The 22,682-nt window shown below is 42.4% G+C and overlaps 1 protein-coding gene across 1 annotated transcript in view; it reads right to left on the minus strand.

The window, feature by feature from the left end:
• Rasgrf2 (Ras protein specific guanine nucleotide releasing factor 2) overlaps positions 1–22,682 on the minus strand; it is a 200,098-nt gene that overhangs the window by 139,671 nt on the left and 37,745 nt on the right. Inside the window, exon 2 of the mRNA XM_051182963.1 lies at positions 1,356–1,462. Coding sequence (XP_051038920.1) covers positions 1,356–1,462 — 107 coding nt within the window. The remainder of the gene's footprint in view (positions 1–1,355; positions 1,463–22,682) is intronic.

Raw genomic sequence — 22,682 nt, forward strand, 5'->3', positions numbered from 1 at the left:
CCATCCTTCTCTTGAGTCTTCAGGTACACACAAGCCTGCTCAGGAAGTAGAAATTACACAGAAATGCCTTATGTTGCTAAGTGTCTGCACGAAGTACACAATGCAGATTGGAAGGGGGATTGACTGGGGATGACCTGTCCTAGAGTCTCAGGGATAAATGGTGAGAGACAATAGACACGAGAGATGGAGCGTTGTCGGATGCTCAGAAAGAAAATGCTCCTTACTGAGCTTTTCCTTGAAATACCAGAAAGATGAGAAAAGGAACTGAACATGGAGGTGAAATGTGGCACCTGTGCTGGTTTTATCTCAACTTGTCACAAACTAGAGTCATTTGGAAAGAGGAGTCCTCAACTGAGAAAATGCCCCCATAGGCTTGGCCTTTGGGCAACTCTATAGAGCATTTTCTTCATTGACGACTGATGTGGAAGGACCCACGGCACTGTGGGCAGTGCTACTTCAGCACTGGTGATCATGGGCATGATAAGAAGCAGGCTGAGCAAGCAAGGAGAGCAAGCCAGCAAGCAGCACTCCTCCACGTTCTGCATCAGCTCCTGCCTCCAGGTTCCTGCCGTGAGTCCCTGCCCTGAGTTCCCTGGATGATGGGCTTGAGCTGTAAGATGAAATAAACAAACCCTTTCCTCTCCGAGTTATTTTGGTCATGGGGTTTATCACAGTAATAAAAACTGTAACTAAGACAGCATCACTGGCTGGGGAGATGGGCAAAAAGCAGCAAGCACACACAGGGGCAAAGGAACTGCACTTGGATGGAGAAGACAAAAAGGCTGTCTGTCTCACTTTCAGATTTCTCACTCCTATTTAATATACAGCTCTGGTATGACAGTGGAAAATAAACCATATCTTTCTGTTCGACTTAGATGGAGTTTGTTACTATGCTCAGTAAAGGGACTTCGTGGAGTGAGGGTATGGGGGATAGGCGATGCAAAGGTGGGCTCCTCTCAGTGGATATCTAGCTCTGCGACACCTCACTGTGTGACCTTAAGCCAGTGAACTAACCTTCCAGGCTTCTCTTTCCTTACATGCAAAAGAGAAAGTAAGTGTAAGCCCCCTACAGCAGACTGTAGAGAGGGGTGGTCATACATCTAATAAATTCTCTAATTGAGAAGCACTTAGTCTATACATAGTATGGAGGAAGAAATCCATGTTTACTACCAGTAACTGTTATTGTTTATGTCTGCTTTCTTTATCTTTAATTGAAACAAAGTCATGGGAAGTGTAAACAAACACCCCACAGGAACACAAGAAGGACCAAGGTGATACCAACTCATGGTGACAAAATCTTCCAAAAGTACTGGCAGCCATGATAAGCCCAAACCAAAACGAGACATGACCCACACCTGGCTTGGTGAATGGCTTCCATCCATTCTTTTCCAGCCTGCTCCTCCTCACAGCGCAGCTCCAGTGGCTTCTGACCTTCATGTCCAAAAAGGACTGTAAAGTAATACTGAAAGGAAATAGAAACACAAAAGGTTTATGGTTTAATTTTTCAAGAGTAGAAATTTAATAACACAGTATTTGCCTACCAGAAGTAGAAACTTACAAAATCTGCCAGTATGTTGTAAATCATATTTCAAAATGTAATATCATACCTGGTCCAGCCAGAAATGTCTTTGCACCTTGGCGGTAATACAGAGAGCATCTTAACACCCCTGAGTTAGTACTCAGCCCACAGCCCTACTGCACTGTGTACTTTTATATAAGAACAAAAAGAACATAAAGTTAAAGCTAAGATGAAAATGGTTCCAGAGGTTTTCATTATGCGGGGTGTGATAAAACAGTAGAGAATGGGGGGGGGTCTACTCTGCTGGACCAGCTGATTCTATTACTCAACCTATTCTGTATCTAGGCTCCATTCTAAGAAGTGCTATGTCTATAATTGCATCTAATTGCTGCTATTGCCGCTTCGTCAGCCTTAGCAAGCATCATCAGTGGCTTAAGCCCTTGCGTGACAGACAAATTATATTTAGCATAGGAAGGAAATATAATTGCCATCCTGGAGGTAAGTCATACATCAAATTTTCTCTTTGATGAGTGTTACCTAATTTCTTGTTGGATAGAAGAAAAAAGAAAGAACTGATTTATCAGGAGTAAAATTATTTATCCCATCTGAACTTTATTTATAATCACCCCAAACTGTAAATAGTACAAGTATCCTCTGATAAGTGAGTAGATAGTCAAATTCTGGTGCATTCCCCAGGGGGATACTACTCATCAGTAAAAAGGAACAATTAATTCTTGATATAGCCAGCCACTTGAATGCCTCCCAAAAGTAACAAGCAACATTAAAATGTCAGCTTCAAAAGGCTACATTCTGGAGGACTAGAGAGCCCATATAGTGCTTATGATCCTTCACTGTCCTTGCAAAGGATCTGATTCTTTTCCCAGCACCCATGCCAGGCAGCTCTAAACTGCCTGCCACTCCAGTTCCAGTGAATACAGCTCCCTCTTCTTGCCTCTAAGGGCATGTGCACATGTGCACACATGCACACACACACTTAAAATAAAAAAGAAGTATTTTCTAAAGTTTCATGCTCAATAATTTCCTTTGTGCGACTCTATTGAAAAAATAGTAGAAAACAAATCAGTTGGTTTCTGGGGCCAAGGAAGAAGTGTGTGCCCATAAAGGAGTCACACAGGTTCTTCCCTTCATCTCCTACAGCCTTTCAAACCCACAGGTCATTGACCTATGGGGTCAGTGATCAGTCTGTCATTAGGAGTCACTGTATTACTATGTTCCTTTATTAGAATAGCAGCATAGGTTTTCCCCTAGTCCTATGACCTGTGTTATCTCAGATTCTTGGCTACTTTAGCCGTATCAGGTATGGGTTTCATCTCATGGAGTTGTCCTTACGGCCAAGCAGAGTGGTTGGTTGTATTCATACATTTGTGCCACTATTGCACAAGTATATCTTGCAGACAGATCGTTGCTGTATGCTGTGGGATTTGTAGATGGGGGTTATTGATGATTACCATTTTCCTCCAGTATCAGGCATAGCACCTTCCAGTGCCATGAATGTTAGTCAGTAGGGACAAAGTCTCTAGCAGAGCACCAGACTGACTTCTCCACATTCAATAACAAGTAAATGTATTGTACTGGCTAATCTTATGTCAATTTGACACAGGCTAGATACATTAGAGAGCAAGGAGACTCAATTGAGAAAATGCCTCTATAAGACCCAGCTGTAGGCAAGCCTGTAGGACATTTTCTTAATTGGTGATTGTTGGGAAAGAGCACAGCCCATTGTGAGTGGTACCATGCCTGGGCTGGTGGTCCTGGGTCCTATAACCAAGCAAAGAAAGCCACGAGGAACAAGCCAGTAAGCAGCACCCACCTATGGTCTCTGCATCAGCTCCTGCCTTCAGGTTTCTGCCCTGTTTGAGTTGCTTTCCTGACTCCCTCAGATGATGAAGAGTGATGTGGAAGTGTAAGCTAAATAAACCCTTTCATCCCCAACTTGCTTTTTAGGCATGGTGTTTCATCACCTAACTAAGACATTACCATCAAGTTGTGGAGGGCAATCAATCACCTTGGCAACTATGTCTTCTGGATACAAGAGAACTGACAATGTAAGAGTTTACGGAGACTGTGGGAGCATGCGCAGGAGGTGCACAGGTTAAAGGTCCCCACATTGAGAAGGAAAGTAACACAAAGCCTCACCCCTAGCCAAGATGCCATTTGCAACTGACACTCCTGGAAAATCAATTTCTCTAATAGGACGTCACTGGGTATGTCAACCACACAAAATGAACTCCATGGTTTGGTTTGGTTTTATGGGCTTTTTTCTTTTATTTTGTTTTGATTTGATTTGGTTTGGCATTTTTTTTTTATTATTTGTTTTGATTTTCATTTTAGGGGTTGGTTTGTTTGAGACAGGGAACATGGAGTTGAATGGGTCGAGTGGTGGAGAGGAGCTGGGGGATGGGAAGAACAGAACTGATACCTATTGCATAAAAGGGTTTCTTCTGTTTTTCTAATTTAAAAATAAATAAATCCCAGCCCAGCACCAGTGCTTTAGTGATCAGGTCAAATTTCCCTTCTGGTGGTGATGTCACCAGCCCTGCTGACATGCAGTGAGCCCCTCCCCCAGCATTCTGCCCTGTAACTCTCTGCCATGTCTCCTACTGCAGATTAAAAACACTGTGTGTTGCTCCAGGCATCTCACCCCCAGTACCTGTCCCAGCCTCTAGCCTGGACCTTATCGCAGTCCATTCTTCAAATGCCATCCAGGGATCCGTCTCCCTTTCCCCACAGCACTGTCCCGGCTGCCCAACCGTGGTGGAGTTTGCAGACCTGTGCTCCAGGGATCTGCTCCCCCCCATCATTGTCCAAGTCCCTGCTGCCATCCCCGTGGTGGAGTTTAACAGGCCTGGTGCTTTGGGTTTTGCCCAGCCCAAAGTAGTTTTTATACTTTTAAACCATGAACATTGCTACCTATGCCATCTTCACTTTTATGGCATTTTATAGTTCACTGATATTTACAGAAGGGACACACAGGAATTATAGGGCTGCGATTTCTAGTGTATGAACTTGCTACACTCGCCTAAAACAAACGACATCCATGTTCTAAAAGGGCCCACATGAGAGAGGGGAAGTAGATAAATGTTTGCAGAAGATGAGGGACAAGGCAGGGGAGGGGACTGCCAATGTGCATGGAGAGTTTATTGTTTGTTTTATTTATTTAACTCGTGGGTTTCCTTTTTAGAGCAGCTTGGAGTTGACTATCATCACAAAGTGGAGAAGGCTCCCATTTTATTAGCCTAGTCCACATTAGGGTTCTCTGTGTGCTGGAGACTGGGCTTTGACAAATGCATTGTACTGCCTTGTCACAATACTGATGTTCTTTTGGACAATGAAAATGGACTGGTATTAGATAGTGCTGATGGTTTCACAACCTTTGAATAAATTCAAAACAACAGAGGTGTGCCTGTAAAACAGTCAGTGTCGGGGTAGGATTTCTATCTCTGTTGCTTTTTTTTTTTTTCCAAGTGAGAAGAGTAACAGGAATAACCCAAGTAGGCTGACACCCAGGTACAGCTACTCCACTTCACAGTTTCTAGTTACTCTCCTCCTCCATTCAGTGTCTGTCCCGTAAATTCTCTGGCTTGAATAAGCTGGTTTGCTTTTTGGTCTGTCCTTTACTGACAATGATTGAGGCACTGCTGCTGTTAGTGATAAGACCTTGAAGAACAAAACAGTTAGCACAATCTGTCCTCTAAAACTGACCTTCAAGTCCTTAAACAAACACAGGCTTTCACATTCTCTTAGCCCAGCGCTTGTTCCCTACCCTGGATTCCTGCTCGCACTGGCCTTGATGGCAATGCTGCCTGCAATTATGGCAGCTGCTGTGGGTATTTGCCTGCTGTTCTCTGCAAGCCTTCTCTTTCTGCTACTTATTTCTCTTATATTTGCATGTACATTTGGGGTACATTCAGAGAGGAATGGACATACGTGGTGCCATGAGTTCTAAGGTACCCATCAAACCATCTAATATGGGTAGAAACACAAGCTAGGATACAGAGCACTGCCTTTGCCAAGGTTTGAAGGTGGAGACAAAAAGACCGCTGTGGGTAAGAAAGCTAGAGAAATGGTCCAGTGGTTAAGACTGCCGGCTCCTCTTGCAGATGTCCTGAGTTCAAGTCTCAGGAAGCACAATAGGTAACTCACAACCGTCCATAACTCCAGCTCCAGGTGATATGATGTTGTTGACATCCATGAGTCCATGAGCAACTGTACTCATGTGCAGACACACACACACACACACACAGAGAGAGAGAGAGAGAGAAAGAGAGAGAGAGAGAGAGAGAGAGAGAGAGAGAGAGAGAAAGAGAGAGCGTGCTAAAATATGAAAGTAAATATTAAAAAAAAGAAAGCCTTCCGGGCAGGCACATTAGGAATCAGTTTGAAGGCCTTACAAGCCCACCAGGAAAACTTAAGAGGAACATGATATAACTCCTTCAATAACCAGGGGACAGAATATGAGTCTAAGCAAAAGGAAGAAGGGAAGACACAGAAGGAAGAAGGGGACAGAGGGAGGGAGATTGGGAAGAAGGAAGTGAGGTCTGCAGGGGCAGAGACCTCCAATTCTAACTAATGTGAGGCAGTGGCATGCTTTCAAAGCCCTTCCCACAGCACCACTGCAGTGACAAATGACAGTTGCTGTCCATATTTTGAACACGGCAGTTATGTAATAATGGCTTCCCAATATTCCCGAATGTTGTGATGTACTGTCTTTATTTTAGGTTCAGCTGCTGCCTCAAGACAACAGGCAGACGCCAAAGCCCGCGTGACCAAGTGAGGCTTGGAACTCTCTGTCCTACTCAGAAAGGAGGTAACCAAGAGTGAACCGTGACCATTGTTTACTTAAGGTCACACGGGTGTTACACTGGAGGCTGCCAGATTCTGGACAATGTGAGGTTTTTCCTCCCAGGGAATTAAGTGTGCTGAGGTCTCCTATCATCTCCTTGAGACTCAGAGTGGAACATTGCCCTTCCTCTGGCGTGTGATGGGGCTCCCAGGAGCTTATTCACACAGGTTCCTGAGTTTTCTTTCCCAGCTTCGTGTTTCGCCAGTTTAGGCTCTTGGAGGCTATTGTCTGGGAGCTGCAAACCAGGAGGTTGAAAACAGAACAGTCATTTGAGGACCACAGATCAAGCAAAGGATGCTGTCTGCTTTAGCCCAGACATTGGACTCAGCTTAGTGTGCTGGGCTGAGTTTGCCTAGAACCAGCAAGGTGAGTCCAGGCATACCAGCAGCTTGTAGCACAAAGATGTCTGAGTCCCATCTGATGCCACAGCCCCCAAAAGGGGATCTTAGGGCCAGTTCCCCTGGGGAATATTTCCTGCTCCTGGATGGGCACCCAAGTGCAGAACCCAAGGACTACTCCCTAAAGAGCATGCTTTATCGCCTGGCCACATGCAGAGGAAGCCATGGTGTGCCCTGCTTAGGAAAGCCACAGAAGGGGTGGGGGAGAGTGAGACAGGGTGGCCAGGGACTGAGGCACAGCAGGTGCCTGCCTCCCTTCTGCCAGCTCCAACCAGTCCTGGGGTAGCTTTCCCTTTATACTGGGCCATCTGAGGCCACAATAGTAATTAGCAGCCAAGACTGTCTGCTAGGAAAATGTGACTGCAGAACTTTGTGTGATGCTAGCATAGTCAGAAAATGTGCTGGGCATATGCACGACTTTATCGTAGAGTCTAGCAAAGCTGCTCTAAGAGAAATAAAGTAAACGAAATAAAAATAAAAGCAGCTCTCTGCTGTCCTACCCCTCATGCCAGATCTGCTCATCCAATGTGATCCAAAGTCAAGTCATTCTTTTTCCTTTTACAAACTAAATCCACCAGTTCAAAGATCCAGCCCTGGAGATGGAGTTTTCTAATTGTACCTAAATGGAAAATCAAAACTTGATTCCATAGACTCCCCAGGTTCTCCGTGCGTGCCATTGAGGATTGAGGATTCTGGACCATGCCTGGGACAAAAATCTACTACTTCCCCATGCACAGGCCCACATCCTGCAAAGGACAGCTGTACCTAGTTCATAAACTCTGGGGCAGGCTGAGGATGGAATGCCATAGACTCAGGGGAGATAACCTGATGAACTGGCCTCTTGATCAGGAGCAACACTGAATTTAACATTAGATCCAACAAAATTCCATTTAAATTTAAGAGGAGTGGGAACACGAGAAAATAACAAGTCAGTGGATCGAAGGGCAGTCTTCTCAAGAGGTGGCCATTTAGCAGTGATTGGCTTCTGTCCAATTGGCTTCTGTCTGACTTGATGCCCAAGTCAGAGGAAGCACTGAACTGGCATGGTCCAGCTAAGGGTTACCTGGTGCCCCCACAGCACTTGCTGCCCAGGGGCCTAATTAAAAGGCACGTTTAAAGACAGCCAGGCAATCCCATCAGCACAGTACACACACAGGTTAAACCATGGTGTGACCACAGAAGTAATGGAAGGAGCAGAGAAGAGCAGCTTCCATTCCCCAAAGTCAGATTAGATCAAACACTGCCTCTGCATGTGCCTGCAAATCACTTATTTTCAGCCACTCATACAATTCTCCTCTGTAGCCTTGCGGGTGATGCTACAAGCCTGTAGTCAACAGCTCTTAAAGGAAGATATCAAGTTTGAGGTTAACATAGGCTGTGTAATGAGTTCAAGGCCAGCCTGGGTTATACCATGAGATCTTAGAGAGAGGAAGGGAAGGAGGGAGGAAGGGAGGGATGGAGGGAAGGAAGGAAGGAGTTCATTTTCTTCACATCACCTGGCCTCCCTGGATGCAAACACTATGGATCTATATCCCAGACCTGGTGTATCATGGGTCCCTTGGCTGTCAAAATTAGCATCAGAATCCCTAGTGTTACAGTGTGGCCTCTGACTTGTCCCTCAGTCATAATTTAGAAGAGACATTTCAAAGTTCTGGATGATGAAAAAGGGAAAGAACAAAGTCAAACAGAGTGATGGTCCTGAAACCCAACTTCTACAATAGCCACAAAGTTTTCTTTCTTTGCAGTTTCTTTGCCTTTCATTCTGTGGAGAGCCCTGTAGTTAGTCTGATTCTCTAGATGGAAACCCACTTTTCTCTTATTAAACAACATTCCAGTCCTGTTTAAACCTGAACTTGCCCCTTCTCCCAACTCGACCTCTCAAAATCTCTCCTCTCCTCTCCTTGTATCCAACAGCACAGACAGAGAAAAGCAAAGAGCTAAACCCCGCCCTCATCATCAGAGCATCTGTTTGGCTTCACAGGGTCAGGCCATGCAATCTGTTCTGCTGTTAACACCTCCACCTGGGGCTGCTATAACCTGTCCCAGACATAAGGTGGGAGCCTTGATGGCACTGGATGGCCTGGAAGGAATCTGTGAGGTGGAAGCTGGGGGAAGTGGTAAGAAGAGTTGGAGGTAGGGACAGAGAGGAAGAGGCAGGGGTGAATCCAGTGCACTTTTTTCCCACTCAAAGCTAAAACCCAAAGAAAGCTGGAAAATTAAAATATTGCCGATAAGCGAGATATGCTAGGATACACCTGTGATCCAAGCACTCAGGAAGCTGAGGCAGGAAGATTGCCAGTTCGAAGCCAGATGGAGCTACTAGCTGGACACTGTCGGGAAAAAGTGTCTATGAAAAGGTCAAGGGGATCTCTCTGAGGCGCTAGAGAAGGGTCTCTCACAGAAAACCCCCTTGTCCCAATTCCACAACAATGAGGGTGATGACCTCTAGAATGACAGCATCGGTAAAATAATATGTCAGTAAGCATAGTGTCCCAGCACCGAAGAAAAGGCCAGGGTTTTGCTGTCCAGACCTCTAGCTTTTTTGGAGATCTGGCTGTGTACCAGACTGCTCTCAAGGACTATAGTGAGAAGTAAAACCTCTGATGTCACAGGGTTGTGCAGTCTATTGAGAGCTTGGAGTCGAGAAGAAAAGGAATGAGCCATAAATTACAGTGGCTGTGCATTCCATGACAGCCAGAATAGCACCAAACCCAGACTGCACCCATGAGGATTCTAACCCATGCTGGGGTATGTGTTATGCATATATATATATACACCTTCAGGACAGTGAAGTGACCTTTCACTCAGACCACATCTTAGTGAGACACAGAGGAAAGAACAAATTATCCAAAGATCCCTTTACCTAATAGACTTCCTAATGAGCAGCATTTGTTACTCTTCACCAAGGATGGGCGCTTTTTCCTCTGCTATTCCGTGATGATTGCGACCTAAGGGCTGGATTAGTGGGCATCTAGTCTGAGGCACATAGTCTACACTTCAACAGTGACATATCGCAAAGTGTCCCTTAGCCCTTTATCCCTTCACCTCAGCCCCTTCAGTACCTGCAGATTCTCACTAACCTTTCTTGACATGTATAACTGAAATGTCAGCTCCCCTGATAGAATCCATCCCTCACGCCTCTGACCCCCCACAAAAGATTCACTCCCTCCTCTAGGTGTCAGTAACTCTGGGTACCTTCTCTCATAGGGCTATAGAGTCTACTGGTGTGTCTCATCCTTGCCAGGCTTAACCTGTTGTACATTGAAGTTAACACTGTGCCGTGTCCGTGTGTGTGTGTGTGTGTGTGTGTGTGTGTGTGTGCGTGTGCATAAGCACACACAAAACAAAAAAAACCTAATACTTTTTAGTGAGTAAACTATGGTCAGTAAAGAAACACAAGGCATAATTAACGGAATAACCTTGCTTCGTGCAGCCATCTACAGGGGTACTATATAGTCACAGAATTTTAACCGAGTGTAGGTGAATTACTCAAAGGAAAAAGGTATCAGACATGTCCTGTTCTTGGAATCTATAAACACAGTCTCAGCACACAACTTCCAGTGGAACAGTAAGAGGAGTGGCCATACACCGCCAAGTTCACCGCATACTCTTCTTTTGTATCTGCATCCCTGTGTGCATCACCGCACTGACCACAGCAGTGGAGATACAGCACCAACCTAAGGTTTTCACCATCAGATCAATGAATTCTAAATGTTACCAAATAGATAATGGACTGTTACTCAGCCTTGGGGGGGGGGGTATCTTACCATACAGTGGACCCTAAAAGACATGTGAAACGAGCCAGATACAGAAGGAAAAATGCCACCCGATCTCACTAGTTTATGGATCTAAAGTTGAGTAGGTTGGTAATTCACAGAGGCTGAAGGAGGGTGACAGATATGGAAAATGGCGTGTCACCAGAATTAAGTGATCTGTTGCACAAAATGGCACCTATAACAAATAATAATGCATTATCTATTTCAAGAGAATCTCACTACTAAACTGCCATGCACTGTGCTCTATATTTCAAATTTGTAATTGTTTTCATCACAAGAAAAAGAATATGAGATAATGGGTATGTTAGTTAAGCTGAGCTGATCATTCTATATGGCAAACGTGTTTCACAATAGCACTTTGCACCAAACACACACTCACACATTTGTCAAATAATAAAAAAAAATTAAATTTATTTTTATTTAAAAAAACATCCTTACAGCTTAGCTAGAATGGCCCTTAAAAACATAAAATGAACTGCAGAATCAGATCCTGGTAAGTGTTGCAGCTTTAACTTAAACAGTCACGTCCAGCTTTCTGGCCTTTGCTGCAGGTGTTTGTGACAACTCTGGCTATTCAGCTTTGCAGGCTAAAGGTTTGGGCAATTTCCACAGGACAGTATTGTCACTGGGTTCCTCCCCTTTCTCCATTTCTGTAGGTTTGAACCATTGAGATTAAACATATGTAGCTATGTACACAACACAAATGCATGCATTTCCCTTTAGTGCTAACAGCATTAATCCACTTTCTTCTGGTTTTTGTTTTTGTTGTTTTATTTTGGTTTTGGTTTTTTTTTCATAATCTTTTGATTTTCTTTTGATGTTGCTGTTTTTGTTTTGTTTTTGGTTTGGTTTGGTTTTGGTTTTGAGACAAGGTATCTCTATTTTATCCTGGATAACCTAGAACTCTCTGGATTGACCAGCTTGGCTGGGACTAAAAATATGAGTCACCATGCCTAGCTATTTAATCTCCTTTTAAAACTATACATTTGCCTACTTAATATCCCTTATCCATAGGAAATGAATTATTCTGGTGAAAAAGTGATCTTAAGGAGAAAAATGAATGAGATTTCTGTACAATGTAAGGCAGATGGCAAATATCTTACACACATTGTTGTGGTATTGCTCCACAGACCCACAGCTTTGCTTTCTGAAGTTCCAGGTACCCAGGATAGTCTGAAAAGACTAAGTAGCAAAACCTAGAGTAAGTGATGCTCTTGTGTTTAAGTGCTTGCCTTTCTGAGCATTGCAGTGAAACCCTGTGGTCTCAGTTGTCTGGACATGAGTCATGCTTTTGCACAAGCACAGCCTCCCTGGACACAAGGCACCTACCTATGGTTACTCAGAAGCCTCTAGAATACCAGATAGACTGCTGTGCCACCTCAGAACTTGGTGACTCGCATTGTTAACCAAAGCACAGGAGTAGTGAGGATGGTGATTTGAATATGTTGATGAGAATCTGTGAACTGCTACCTTTAAATGAACAAGTAAACTCTTCAACAAGAAAAACAAAACAAAAAAACCACCACTTGCTGAGTTTGCTAAGATCTATGATCAATCTCTGACTATGCCTAATGGACAAGCATTATATCTAGATATGTACAGAAAGGGTATATTATTATAATGTGTTTCGAAAGGGACCTTGGCAGACCCAAGGAGTCCCATGGCAGGAGAGAGACAGGCACTCTATGCAAACAAAGCTTACTGGGAAGTTTTATTGGGGGAAGGGAAGGGAGTGGGGGAAGGGAAGGGAAAGATGAGAGAGAAAGGGAGTGCAGAGCCTCTTGGGAAGAGGGAGAGAGAGAGGAGAAAGAGGGAGAAAGAAATGTACTGAGAAGCAGAGAGAGAGAGAGCTGGGGGAATGGAGGGAGAGACAGACATGGAGGGGAAGAAGAAGAGGAAAGAGGAAGAAGTAGGCAGAGTTCTGCCTTTGAAAGGGAGTTGGCACAGGGCATGTCCGCAGAGGCCACATAGCAGGCCAGGGTACCACCTGCCAAATGCTCAGGGGGCAACATACTCTGCCAGGTCCCCAAGGGGTGGGGCCAGGTGTGCCTGGATGCAAACACTCCTCCCTTCTTTATTGAAAAAGATGAAGAGTTAGGCATGGCAGTAGGGGGAATAAGGACAATAACACTGCTTCCTACTGATTTGTGGGCATGGAAATCTTGGGGGTGGACCTGAGAAAACTGGGGAGCTGGCCTTGTCCTAGAGTAGCTGGCCACCGCACCACTCTCCAGGTCCTGTCTGGTGCCTCCTGGGCCTGGCAAGATGCTGGCAGAGCTCAGGACAAAGTTTAGTTTAGGGGTAATTGAGGGTAATTGAGGGAGGGAAAGTGGGGAGGCTTAGGCTGCTTGGGCCTGGTAATTGAGGGGTGCATCTGAACTATTCAAGGCGAATCCAAGTCAACTTCCTGGAACTTGCACGAATTCTTTGAGTTTGTGAAAAGATAAATTTTAGACACATTAGCATTCTCCCTATTTATAGTCTGTACTGAAATTCACATTGCAGAAACACAGGGTTTACTCACATACTCCGACAGGTTAATGGCTTATCAGGATTTTGTCAATTAATGTTAAGAATATGAACTTTTGGAGTCTTAACATAACAGTAGCATAATGAGAGTGAGAGAGATCTGGAACATGCTCCGTTCTTTTAAACATCTCAAATCACTTTCTCTTTACCAGCACTGTTAAGTCATTTAATCTTGAGCACTGGAGTGTGGCATTCCTGTTTGTTCCTCGGGAATTTGAACAACCCTTGTCAGTGATCCATTCTCTGCCAGGACAAGCATTCCATCCCAGCAGCTCTATGGGTTGTTATGACCGTCTGCCCCATCAAAGGAGCCTCAATGATTTCAGATGTTGAGATGCACAGAGGCAGGTAGGCAGCTACTCTCCAGTCTAGGTTCAGAAGCAGTAATGAAGTGTCAAGTTGATCTTCTTTTGACGTACGACCTCTTCTCCATTCTCATCTTCCCCTTGTTCCTACGACTATTTGTAAAATGAAATGGGATCTGTCTCCAACGTTTGCTATGCTGATGAAACTATGCTATTTCCCTTTTACTTTTGTGACTTTGATGACTTTAACCTTCACATATCTCAAAACATACCCTAACTGGCAGCCACTTTCACATGCTGACCCATCCTAGTGTTCTGTCCTGGTCCCTAGAATCACATATGTCTCGAGATCTAATCAGCTGCTACCATGAAAGAATGAATGTAAGTAAATGAGAGAACATGAGCTAAATAGAGGAAGAAATCTCCATTTTACTCTCATACAGACTAGCATGATGTTTCAAGGATCTTCTCTGTCGATCACATGCAGTGACAATAGCACAGGCTGTAATAGATGAAGAGAACTTGGCGTTTTACCCTTGACCCAACTCCAATGACATCTAAGAGAAAAAGAAAATCACTCTTGTGCTCCAATGTGTATTTCTGTAGCCCAGAATCATTTTATCTCTTTACCATAGTTGTATCACTGGGGTACTTTTAGGATCAAAGAGAATTCTGAATGGATCAAAAATAAAGTTTTGTACCTGATTTACAATCACTATCTTTTTTTTTCTTATTCTTTTGTGAAGCTCTCTTCTTGTGTTGTTAGATTCCACCTTGTTCAACTGTTCACCATGTCTAGAATGGCCCCACTTGAATCATAATGACACTTAACCTATTGTGAGATATTAGGCAGTAGATAGGACCTTTAGAAGTGATTAGCCCTCAGAACTGAATAGATTCATTCATGAGTTAATGGACTGATGGGTTAATTAAGCTAGCTCAATAGTAGGTCTGTGATTAAAAAAAAATGGATATGTCTCTTGGATTTGCCCCCCTTGTCATATAATAACCCAAGTCATAGTGGGACTCAGTCTAGCAAGATCCTCTCCAGATTCAGTTCCTGTACTGTGCTCCAAATTTGGGACCCACTGTTCTTCATTCAGTAAACTGAATAAACCCTTATTCTTTACCCAATCTGTGACACTCAATTATAGTAACAGAAAATATGCCTCATGTAAGGCTTCTTAGAAAGTATCTCTAAGATGCTGGAGGGTTCTCTCCATCCTGATTGGTTCACTCCTTTTGGTGCCTCAATTCAGAAATAAAGTGAGCTTGGTCTATGAAAGTATCCATTTAGTGAAATGTGACATTTCATTTTCAAAGTTTGCTTTGTCATGGACACCATCACTCAGTATAAGCCAGCTCTAGACATTCATACTAGCCCCTGAGAAGACAGTGGTTCAATTTAAGGTGCTCCAGAATGGAATATAGGACTCCTAGAATTCTTTTCCTGACCTGAGAGCACAGTATGCTGTGTGCTACATTTTATCTTGGGTCAAATCGAGGCCACACACAAAAGGTGTGGATGAAATATGATAACACACGTTAAAATGCCTTGAAAATTAGATGGGTCTCCTAATCACAACCGAGATGCAGCTGCTTGAACACAGCCCACATACTCTCACCCTGATACCTAGGATACTAGACTCCTTCTAGAGATGCTAAAAAGAAACTGCAGCATTCCTGCCCTCCTGAGATAGAAGAACTAGGGCATGAAGGGGAGGGAAAGACAGGCATGCAGTTCAACCACAAATGGGCACACAGGGTTCTTGGTGACTAGGGAAGAGCTATACTATTTCTATAGTGTTGGTGGTTTATGGTCAATTTTGTAAACTTTTGGCAGATGTTCAATGTTCATGATTAAAGTATTTCTAACTCTACCAAAGCCTTAGAGAACATTTGTATTCTGAAGCATCAGTGACACACGAGAGTTTATGAAATGGTTTCCCTCAACAGAAAACAGCATATAGAATAGCAATTTGAAACTATGGTTAAAGCAAAGAAGATATCATGTATAATATCCACATCATGCAGCAGTGTCAGCTTTTTCAAACTCCCTTAAATATGATTGTTTAGAAAACACATTTTAGTGAAAAGAATGTCAACTTAGCACCCAGTTGAAGAATGCATTTAATTGCCTCCTGTGGTGGTTTCTACCGCAAGTGGAAAAATCCATCCAGTCTAGCTTCGAAATCTCAGACAACTGAATCAAATTAAATTGTGTTCACTGGAGAATGAACAGGATAATAAGAGTTCAGAAAACCTGTCACTTTAAAACTGGCTAAAAGTTCTTGATACATACAGTTTTTCTTCCAAACTTTGAAAGACTATCATATAAATATTGGAACAGAGAAACTTTCATTGACTGAGGGATCTGAGCTCCCAGCCTACTGAAATGTATGGAGATAAAAGTTCAATGGCTACTGTCATTATCTTGGACTTCCGTACCTCATTAAATTCTCATATAAGCTCCTGCCTTTCTCCTCTATCACCACTCCAGACAGGGACAAATGTTGAAGATAAATAACAGTTGATCTGTATGAGTTTCACTTCCATTGATTTATTTAAAAAGAGATATCTGGTCAACCTTGGAGCCTCTGATGAAACTGACTTATGAATTCAGTCACCATTGTCACTTTTCTCCTACACTGAAATAATTGAACTGTCATTGGTCCAAGGTCCATATGAGCCTGGATTATTCTGTGTTGATCTGGAACCTCTAATTTCACAGGTACAAAGGGGGAAACCACCACATACTTTCACCTTTTCATGTTCTTATTTCAACTTTGGGCTCCATTTTTCTTTTGCCAACCATATTCTTAGTTGTAAGGGATAAACCAAGTGAAATAAGAACATATGCTGTTAACACCTGTGGTACCACTCAGCAGAGGGACAACTAAGCAAGTGTTGCTGAAAACAAATGTGAGGTGCTGTATAAAGTAAGGCTAGGATAATGCCAAAAAAAAAAAAAAATAGCAAGATAAATATGGATTGTGGGAGCTCCAGGTTTATTCTCTATGTGACTGAAATTTGAAAGACCTTTCTGAAAACAGAATGCCTTGAGCAGTTGGCTATTCTATTTGTTTGATTGAGTGGGGTGTGCATGTGCCCCTATACATATGTAGAAGTCAGAGGACAGCTTTCAGGAGTTGGTTCTCTACTTCCATTATGTAAGCCCCAGGAATCAAACCCCATCATTGGGGTTGGGGCAAGTACCCTTATCCACTGAGCTATCTAACTTAGCTGGCTATCTCCCCATTCCTAAGCACTAGTATTTAGAAAGGGATTCCTGAACTTGGAAAACAAAACCAGATGACCTCTATGATCCTATTTTACCAAAATCCTTCAGTGCCCAAAACATACTTTAGAATTAATTCTTAAGGTACACAATTGTGGATACATTAAAATGTAAAATAATATATAAAATAATGGCTAGACCATGGTTCTGTCTTCATTTTTAATACTTCAGTTTTAGTATATAATGTCTTCTCAACTTGAAACAAAAAGAAAATGCAAGCCTAAATAAAAAAAAAGTAGTGTCTCTGATTTTGTTTTTATGTGCATGCTTGTGTGTGTGCTTGGGTACATATATGTATACCACAAGTATATAGGTGCATACAGAGCCCAGAAAAGGGCATTGGATTACTGGGAACTTGAGTTACAGGTGGTTGTAAACTGTCTAATGCGTGTGCTGAGAAGAGAACTTGGGTCCCCTGCAAGGCCAGCAAGTTCTTTTAAGCCCTGAGCCATCATCCCTCAAACCCAATTACAGTGCCTTTTAAGAGGCAATGTGCTTTATAATTTGCCTGGTTTAAGTTGTAAATCACCAGGTAAACTTACCAAATTCTCTGGGAAACATCGCAGCACTGAAGACTTTTAACCAGAATTTCAATTTGTTAAGTTAAAAAACGACAGAAAGACTTCTTTAAAACAGATGATGTAAAAGAAAAAAGTGAATATGTGTAAGATGTGTAAGGCCCTGAGTTTTTTCCTTAGCCAAAAATGGAGGGGGGCATGAAGAGGAAGAAAAGGAGGAAGTGGAAGAGTAGGAGGAAGAATGGAAGGGACAGATGAAGGAGGGAGACAGAGAAAAGGAGATAAAAGAATACATTTGTAAGTTAAGGCAATTTCACCAGATTACAACTTTTACAAATTATAGAGTTGAACAATTTCATAAGCTAGTTGAAGTAAAAGTGATATAATCTTTATGAAATGGTATCAATTTGCAGCACAGATTGTAAAATGCCATCATTTTATTCTGGAATAGATCGATACCAATGAAATAACTGGAAATGAGTATTAAGACTTACATACACAATCACATCATCAACACTAACAAATCACTAAAAATGTCTAATAATGGGAACAAGTGGAGGAAACTGTAGGCATTTACACCACAACAATTTGAGCAATTAAATTAGCCCCTAGTTTTCTTTTATAATAGGACTTAATGTTACTTAGGCCATCTTTGAATGCCCGAGTCAAGAGATCTTTCTGCCTCATCCTCCCAAGCAGCCAGAACTAAAGCCACACACTATCATCCCACACTCCCTAAGATTTTTGAGAATTTTACTGAGAATATTACCTATTTTAAACAAACTTAAAACCCACTTATAGAAGAGTGCATTCACACATGTTAGTTCTTACCCACCACAGAGATATAAATTTTACATACAGTCTTAGGCATTTGAAGGATAAATGACTTCATAAGCAAGGATGAAACCACAGTGAGTGATTCAAGTGGCTGACAACTAACCACAACCTACATCTGTCATATCACTGAGAAAATGAAAGAAAAGTGCACAAAACTAAATTGCAAGATACAACATAAAACCCAGAACTCAACCTCACTAGAACTTGGACAGCTGTCAATTAGAACACTGAAATTTTTACCTATTGGATTGGGTACCACGAAAACAGTTTTATAATTTTCCAGGGAAATGTCTGATGAGAAAGTAACACCACTGGTAAGAGAACATTGATAAAGTCAACTGAGAAGGGTCACATAGATACTGATTTCTTTGTCATGAGTTCCTGTTTCCAGTAATGGTTGGGTATGTGTCATCACACTAATCTAGTACAGGTTATAAAGGCTAGCAAATACAGCATTTACATAACATGCATAAAACATATATAAACAGGGTAATATATGTAACTGACAACAACAGTTGAAGGGATATTTGACTTCTGAAAGAACAGAACTGTAAATGAGATTAATGTCCATACACTCTTTGCATGCAAATATGTCAGTTTGGGTGGTGGTGCAGAAATAAATCTAGCACAGAGTCACAATTTTACTGGTTTGCAGAGTAGCTGAGGATCTATTTAAGAAGTATTACCATAATAGAAATTACAGGAGAAAATGACGAGAGAGCTGGGGAGGCACGGAGAGGATGCACCAAGTTCTGCATCAAACAGAGGCTCACATCTTTCCGTAGGCCTTGGACTGTGTGTGCAAACACTAAGGACTGCCATAGAAAACAACCCCTGGAGGGCTGAAAACTCATAAGGTTGCTGCTGTCCACAAGAGAAAAGACAGATTGGAGATTACACTGGCCAAGTACACTGTCTGCTGGGATGAAAAGGAACTCTTTCTACAGGAAAACAGCAGAATTCAGTCCGAGTCTATCTATAATCTCCAATATGTTCAATGCACACTAACAAGTTATTAGCCATGCAGTCAACAGTAAATAAAACAAAAGCAAATTGGAAACTATTATCATGAACGAATATGACCTAGATGTTGGAATTAGTAGATAAGGCATCCACCTATTAAAAATATATGCAAAGGAAAGAAACCGTCATAACTAATTCATAGACAGGGAAGGGAAATTATTTTATAAGACCAATGGAAAGCTTATCTTGTTTTATATTTGTTCCTTGTTTTGGTTTTGAGGGTTGTTGGGGATAGTCATAAGATAAAGTCTATCTCTGTAGTCATCTAAGCTAGCCTAGAATTCCCCAACCCCTCCTTCTGTCTCCGAAGTGCTCAGATTACAGGTGTGTATGCCACCATACCAATCTCCAAATGAAAAGTTTTAAATTAAAAAAAAAAAAAAAAAAAAAACAGAACTTGGGAGGGGGAAAGCCACCTGCTCAGAGGCTTTTCCAAGTGAAAGAGTAAATGGAGAAGTCTTGCTACAGGGAAATAGCTCCAGTTTCAGGAAGGCTTGCTCCACGGGAAGGCTATGCATTGACTTCTGTGGGTATTAGTCTTGATGCGACACAGTGCTACCAGCTAGACAACTGTCGGCAAGAAAAATGTATACCTCTGCCACAGCAGCCCTTGTTCCCATTCCCATTTATGTCAACCATCACTGACTACACGGTTGCCTTGGTTGTGCTGTGCCTAGTAAGCTGTCTGATATAACACAATGTAAATACTTCAAGGAAACACAACAGAGTCAGTCACTCAAATCTCTAGTAGGTGCTGCAGAGATTGTCACATATGGGACTCCATATACCCATCCCTGGACTTCCACCTCCCATTGCTGTTTCAAACCTAATCTTTTTCCTTCCTGGATCACGGTACCATTCACCACCACACATGAGTTTGAATCTGCTTGAACCTTGGGTCACTTCTCTTTTTACATGAAGTGGATGGCCAGGTGCACAGCCCAGTCGCAATCCTGCTGAGCCATGCTGAGCTGATGCATCTAGCCACACTTGGGCTCTTTCTCCCTCCTCATCTGATGCCGCAAGATCTCATACACAGGGTTCACAGAAAAGGGGTGCTTTTACAACACTGGTGGATGCCCTGGAGGGGAGGCGTAAAACTGTCCACATGCTCCCACTTCAGGCTGCAATGATAAGCCTTTAGGAATGGTAGTTCACAGTTACTAAGTGTGGAGCACTTCAGGATGGGCATTACCCCGGGCAAGGCTCTTCTAGTCACTGCAGAAGACTTCGGGCACTGACATACGTTTTCAGAAGCCATCCTACTGAGCAGTCTCTGTAGTTGGACAGCAACTCTTCCCTGAAGGGCAGACCTGAGTGACATGATGGCATAATGGAAACAGCAATGGAGGGGGTGTCCCAAACCACTGCTGACAAAACCTCACACGTAAACAGATACAGTGTAGAGTATTAACGCAATGCAAGACTCTTTAGCAAGGGAAAGGTAAGTATGTGTTCATGTAAAAATGTGGATGAATACCACATAAGTTATCATTAATTGTACCAGAAAAAAATAGTGGCTTAATTGTGTGGAACCCTGGCAGATGCCACCCTAACCCTATGGAAAACACGGAGAAAAATATAAACTCCTATCTAGAAATAAGGTGAAAAAGCAAACGGGACAATGTCTTCATGACCAGCTGAAATCTCAGGTGATAATAATAAAACATTTATTACAAAGTTGTTTCCAGGCCTGATGGCACATGCCTGTAATACTAGCATACACAAGGAACAAACAAGAGTTTCACGAGCTCAAGTCCAACCTGGGCCATGAAGACAGATAATCTACCTCAAACGTAGACAACTGATAGATAGATGATATTTTATTTTTAATTAAAAGGCCAATTCAGAATTATATTTTGAGACGTGGATTTGTCATTCACTTCACCTATAACATCAGGCTGCTTTTACACATATGATATGGAAAGAGGTTAAAATTATGTCAATAAGTAAAAAATATGCCAGACTCCAAACAATAAGGGTAATATAACTGACACTTAAAAATAAACATAGAAACATTTACATATTCATAAGATATGTTTATAAACAAATGATACACACAAAATATTAAATATATACTGAAGAAAGAAATATAAAAACAAAGCACACACCCAGAAAACACCTTCCTAGAGAAGCATGTATTCATGTGTTCAGAGCATGCGCAAGGATTTTCATTGGTATAGTGTCTTACCAGCAAACAAACAAATGAAAAAGTTTAAAATAAAAAAAAGCACAACCCATGCTAGGGATAAGCTTTGAGGTAGAGTGCTTGATAGGCATCTATAAGACCCTGGATTCAATCCCTAGAACAATAGAATTTTTAAAAAGAATTTTAGCTGGCATAATAGCATATGTCTATAGACCTGAATTCTCATAAGGCTTGAGCTCAGGCTCAAGTTCAAGGCTACTCTGGGTAACATGAGCTCTAACTGAGAGAGAGAGAGAGAGAGAGAGAGAGAGAGAGAGAGAGAGAGAGAGAGAGAGAAAGGGCTACCCACCAACAAGTAATAAATACATAAGGTATGGTAGAGTTATTCAATGAGTAAGTTGCTCAAAAGAACGATTGACGACTGCATGTACCAACATGAACAGGACGGACAAATCAAGTGTGTTAGAAAATAAGCTGAGAACTTGATGTTTTTGAAAAGACATTAATAAAAATATGTGGGAGGGAGTAGGTGGACCACTCCGCTGGAGAGGTGAGGACCTGAGACTCAGGAATGTGTGTATGTGTGTGGGGGTGGGGTGGGGTGGGGAATGGACTCGTGACTCACTGGCCTTTCACCATGAGGGTCGGGTGGGTGCGGGCCTCTGATGAGTCCTGCTGACCTATGGGTTTGTTAGAGCTGACAATGAAGTCAGTGTGGGTGGCACTGTAGAAAAGGACATGGGTAAAAGCAGGGAAGGCTCAAGGACAGGTGGTAAAGTTGTACAGAGAGAGAAGCTAGTCCATTGGATAGGTTACATGCATCACAGATAAGAGAACCTAGAGAAGAATCTGAAAAATATTGCCTTCCAAACTGAAGTTAACAGGACAATGAGACTTATCATCAGTTCTCTGTACAAAAATAAAGAGATTTTCCTACAAGAACTGATTTCAAATGCTTCTGATGTTTTAGACAAGATGAGGCTCATCTGGCTAACTGATGGGAAAGTACTTGCTGGAAAGGGAGAGTAAGCCGTCTAGATTAAATGTGATAAAGAGAAAAACCAGCTGCATGTCATAGACACTGGTGATGGGAGATGTCATTCTGTAAATATGTTTCTCGTATTGGTTAATGAAAAAAGCACTGTTGGCCAATAGGATAGCAAGATAGGTGGGACTAGGAGACAAGGAGGAGAGAGGAAGTAGTAGGGGGGAGATCCAAGATGGAGGACAGAGAGTAGAACGCCAGCCCCTCTCTCCAGTAAGATAAGACCACAAAGAAATACTTAGGTTAATAGAAATGGGTTAATATTTAAGACAGAGCTAGCCAATAAGAAATGATAGTAACTGGCCAACAGCATTTATATCAAATACAGAGTCTGTATTTGGGGTTGGTGCAGTGGTGAGACCAGCATGAAAAACTTACTCCAACAAGGAGCAGGTTAAAAGCCTCTGTACCATAGCTAAAT

Source organism: Phodopus roborovskii, unplaced genomic scaffold (assembly GCF_943737965.1).
Source record: "Phodopus roborovskii unplaced genomic scaffold, PHOROB, whole genome shotgun sequence".
NCBI lineage: Eukaryota > Metazoa > Chordata > Mammalia > Rodentia > Cricetidae > Phodopus > Phodopus roborovskii.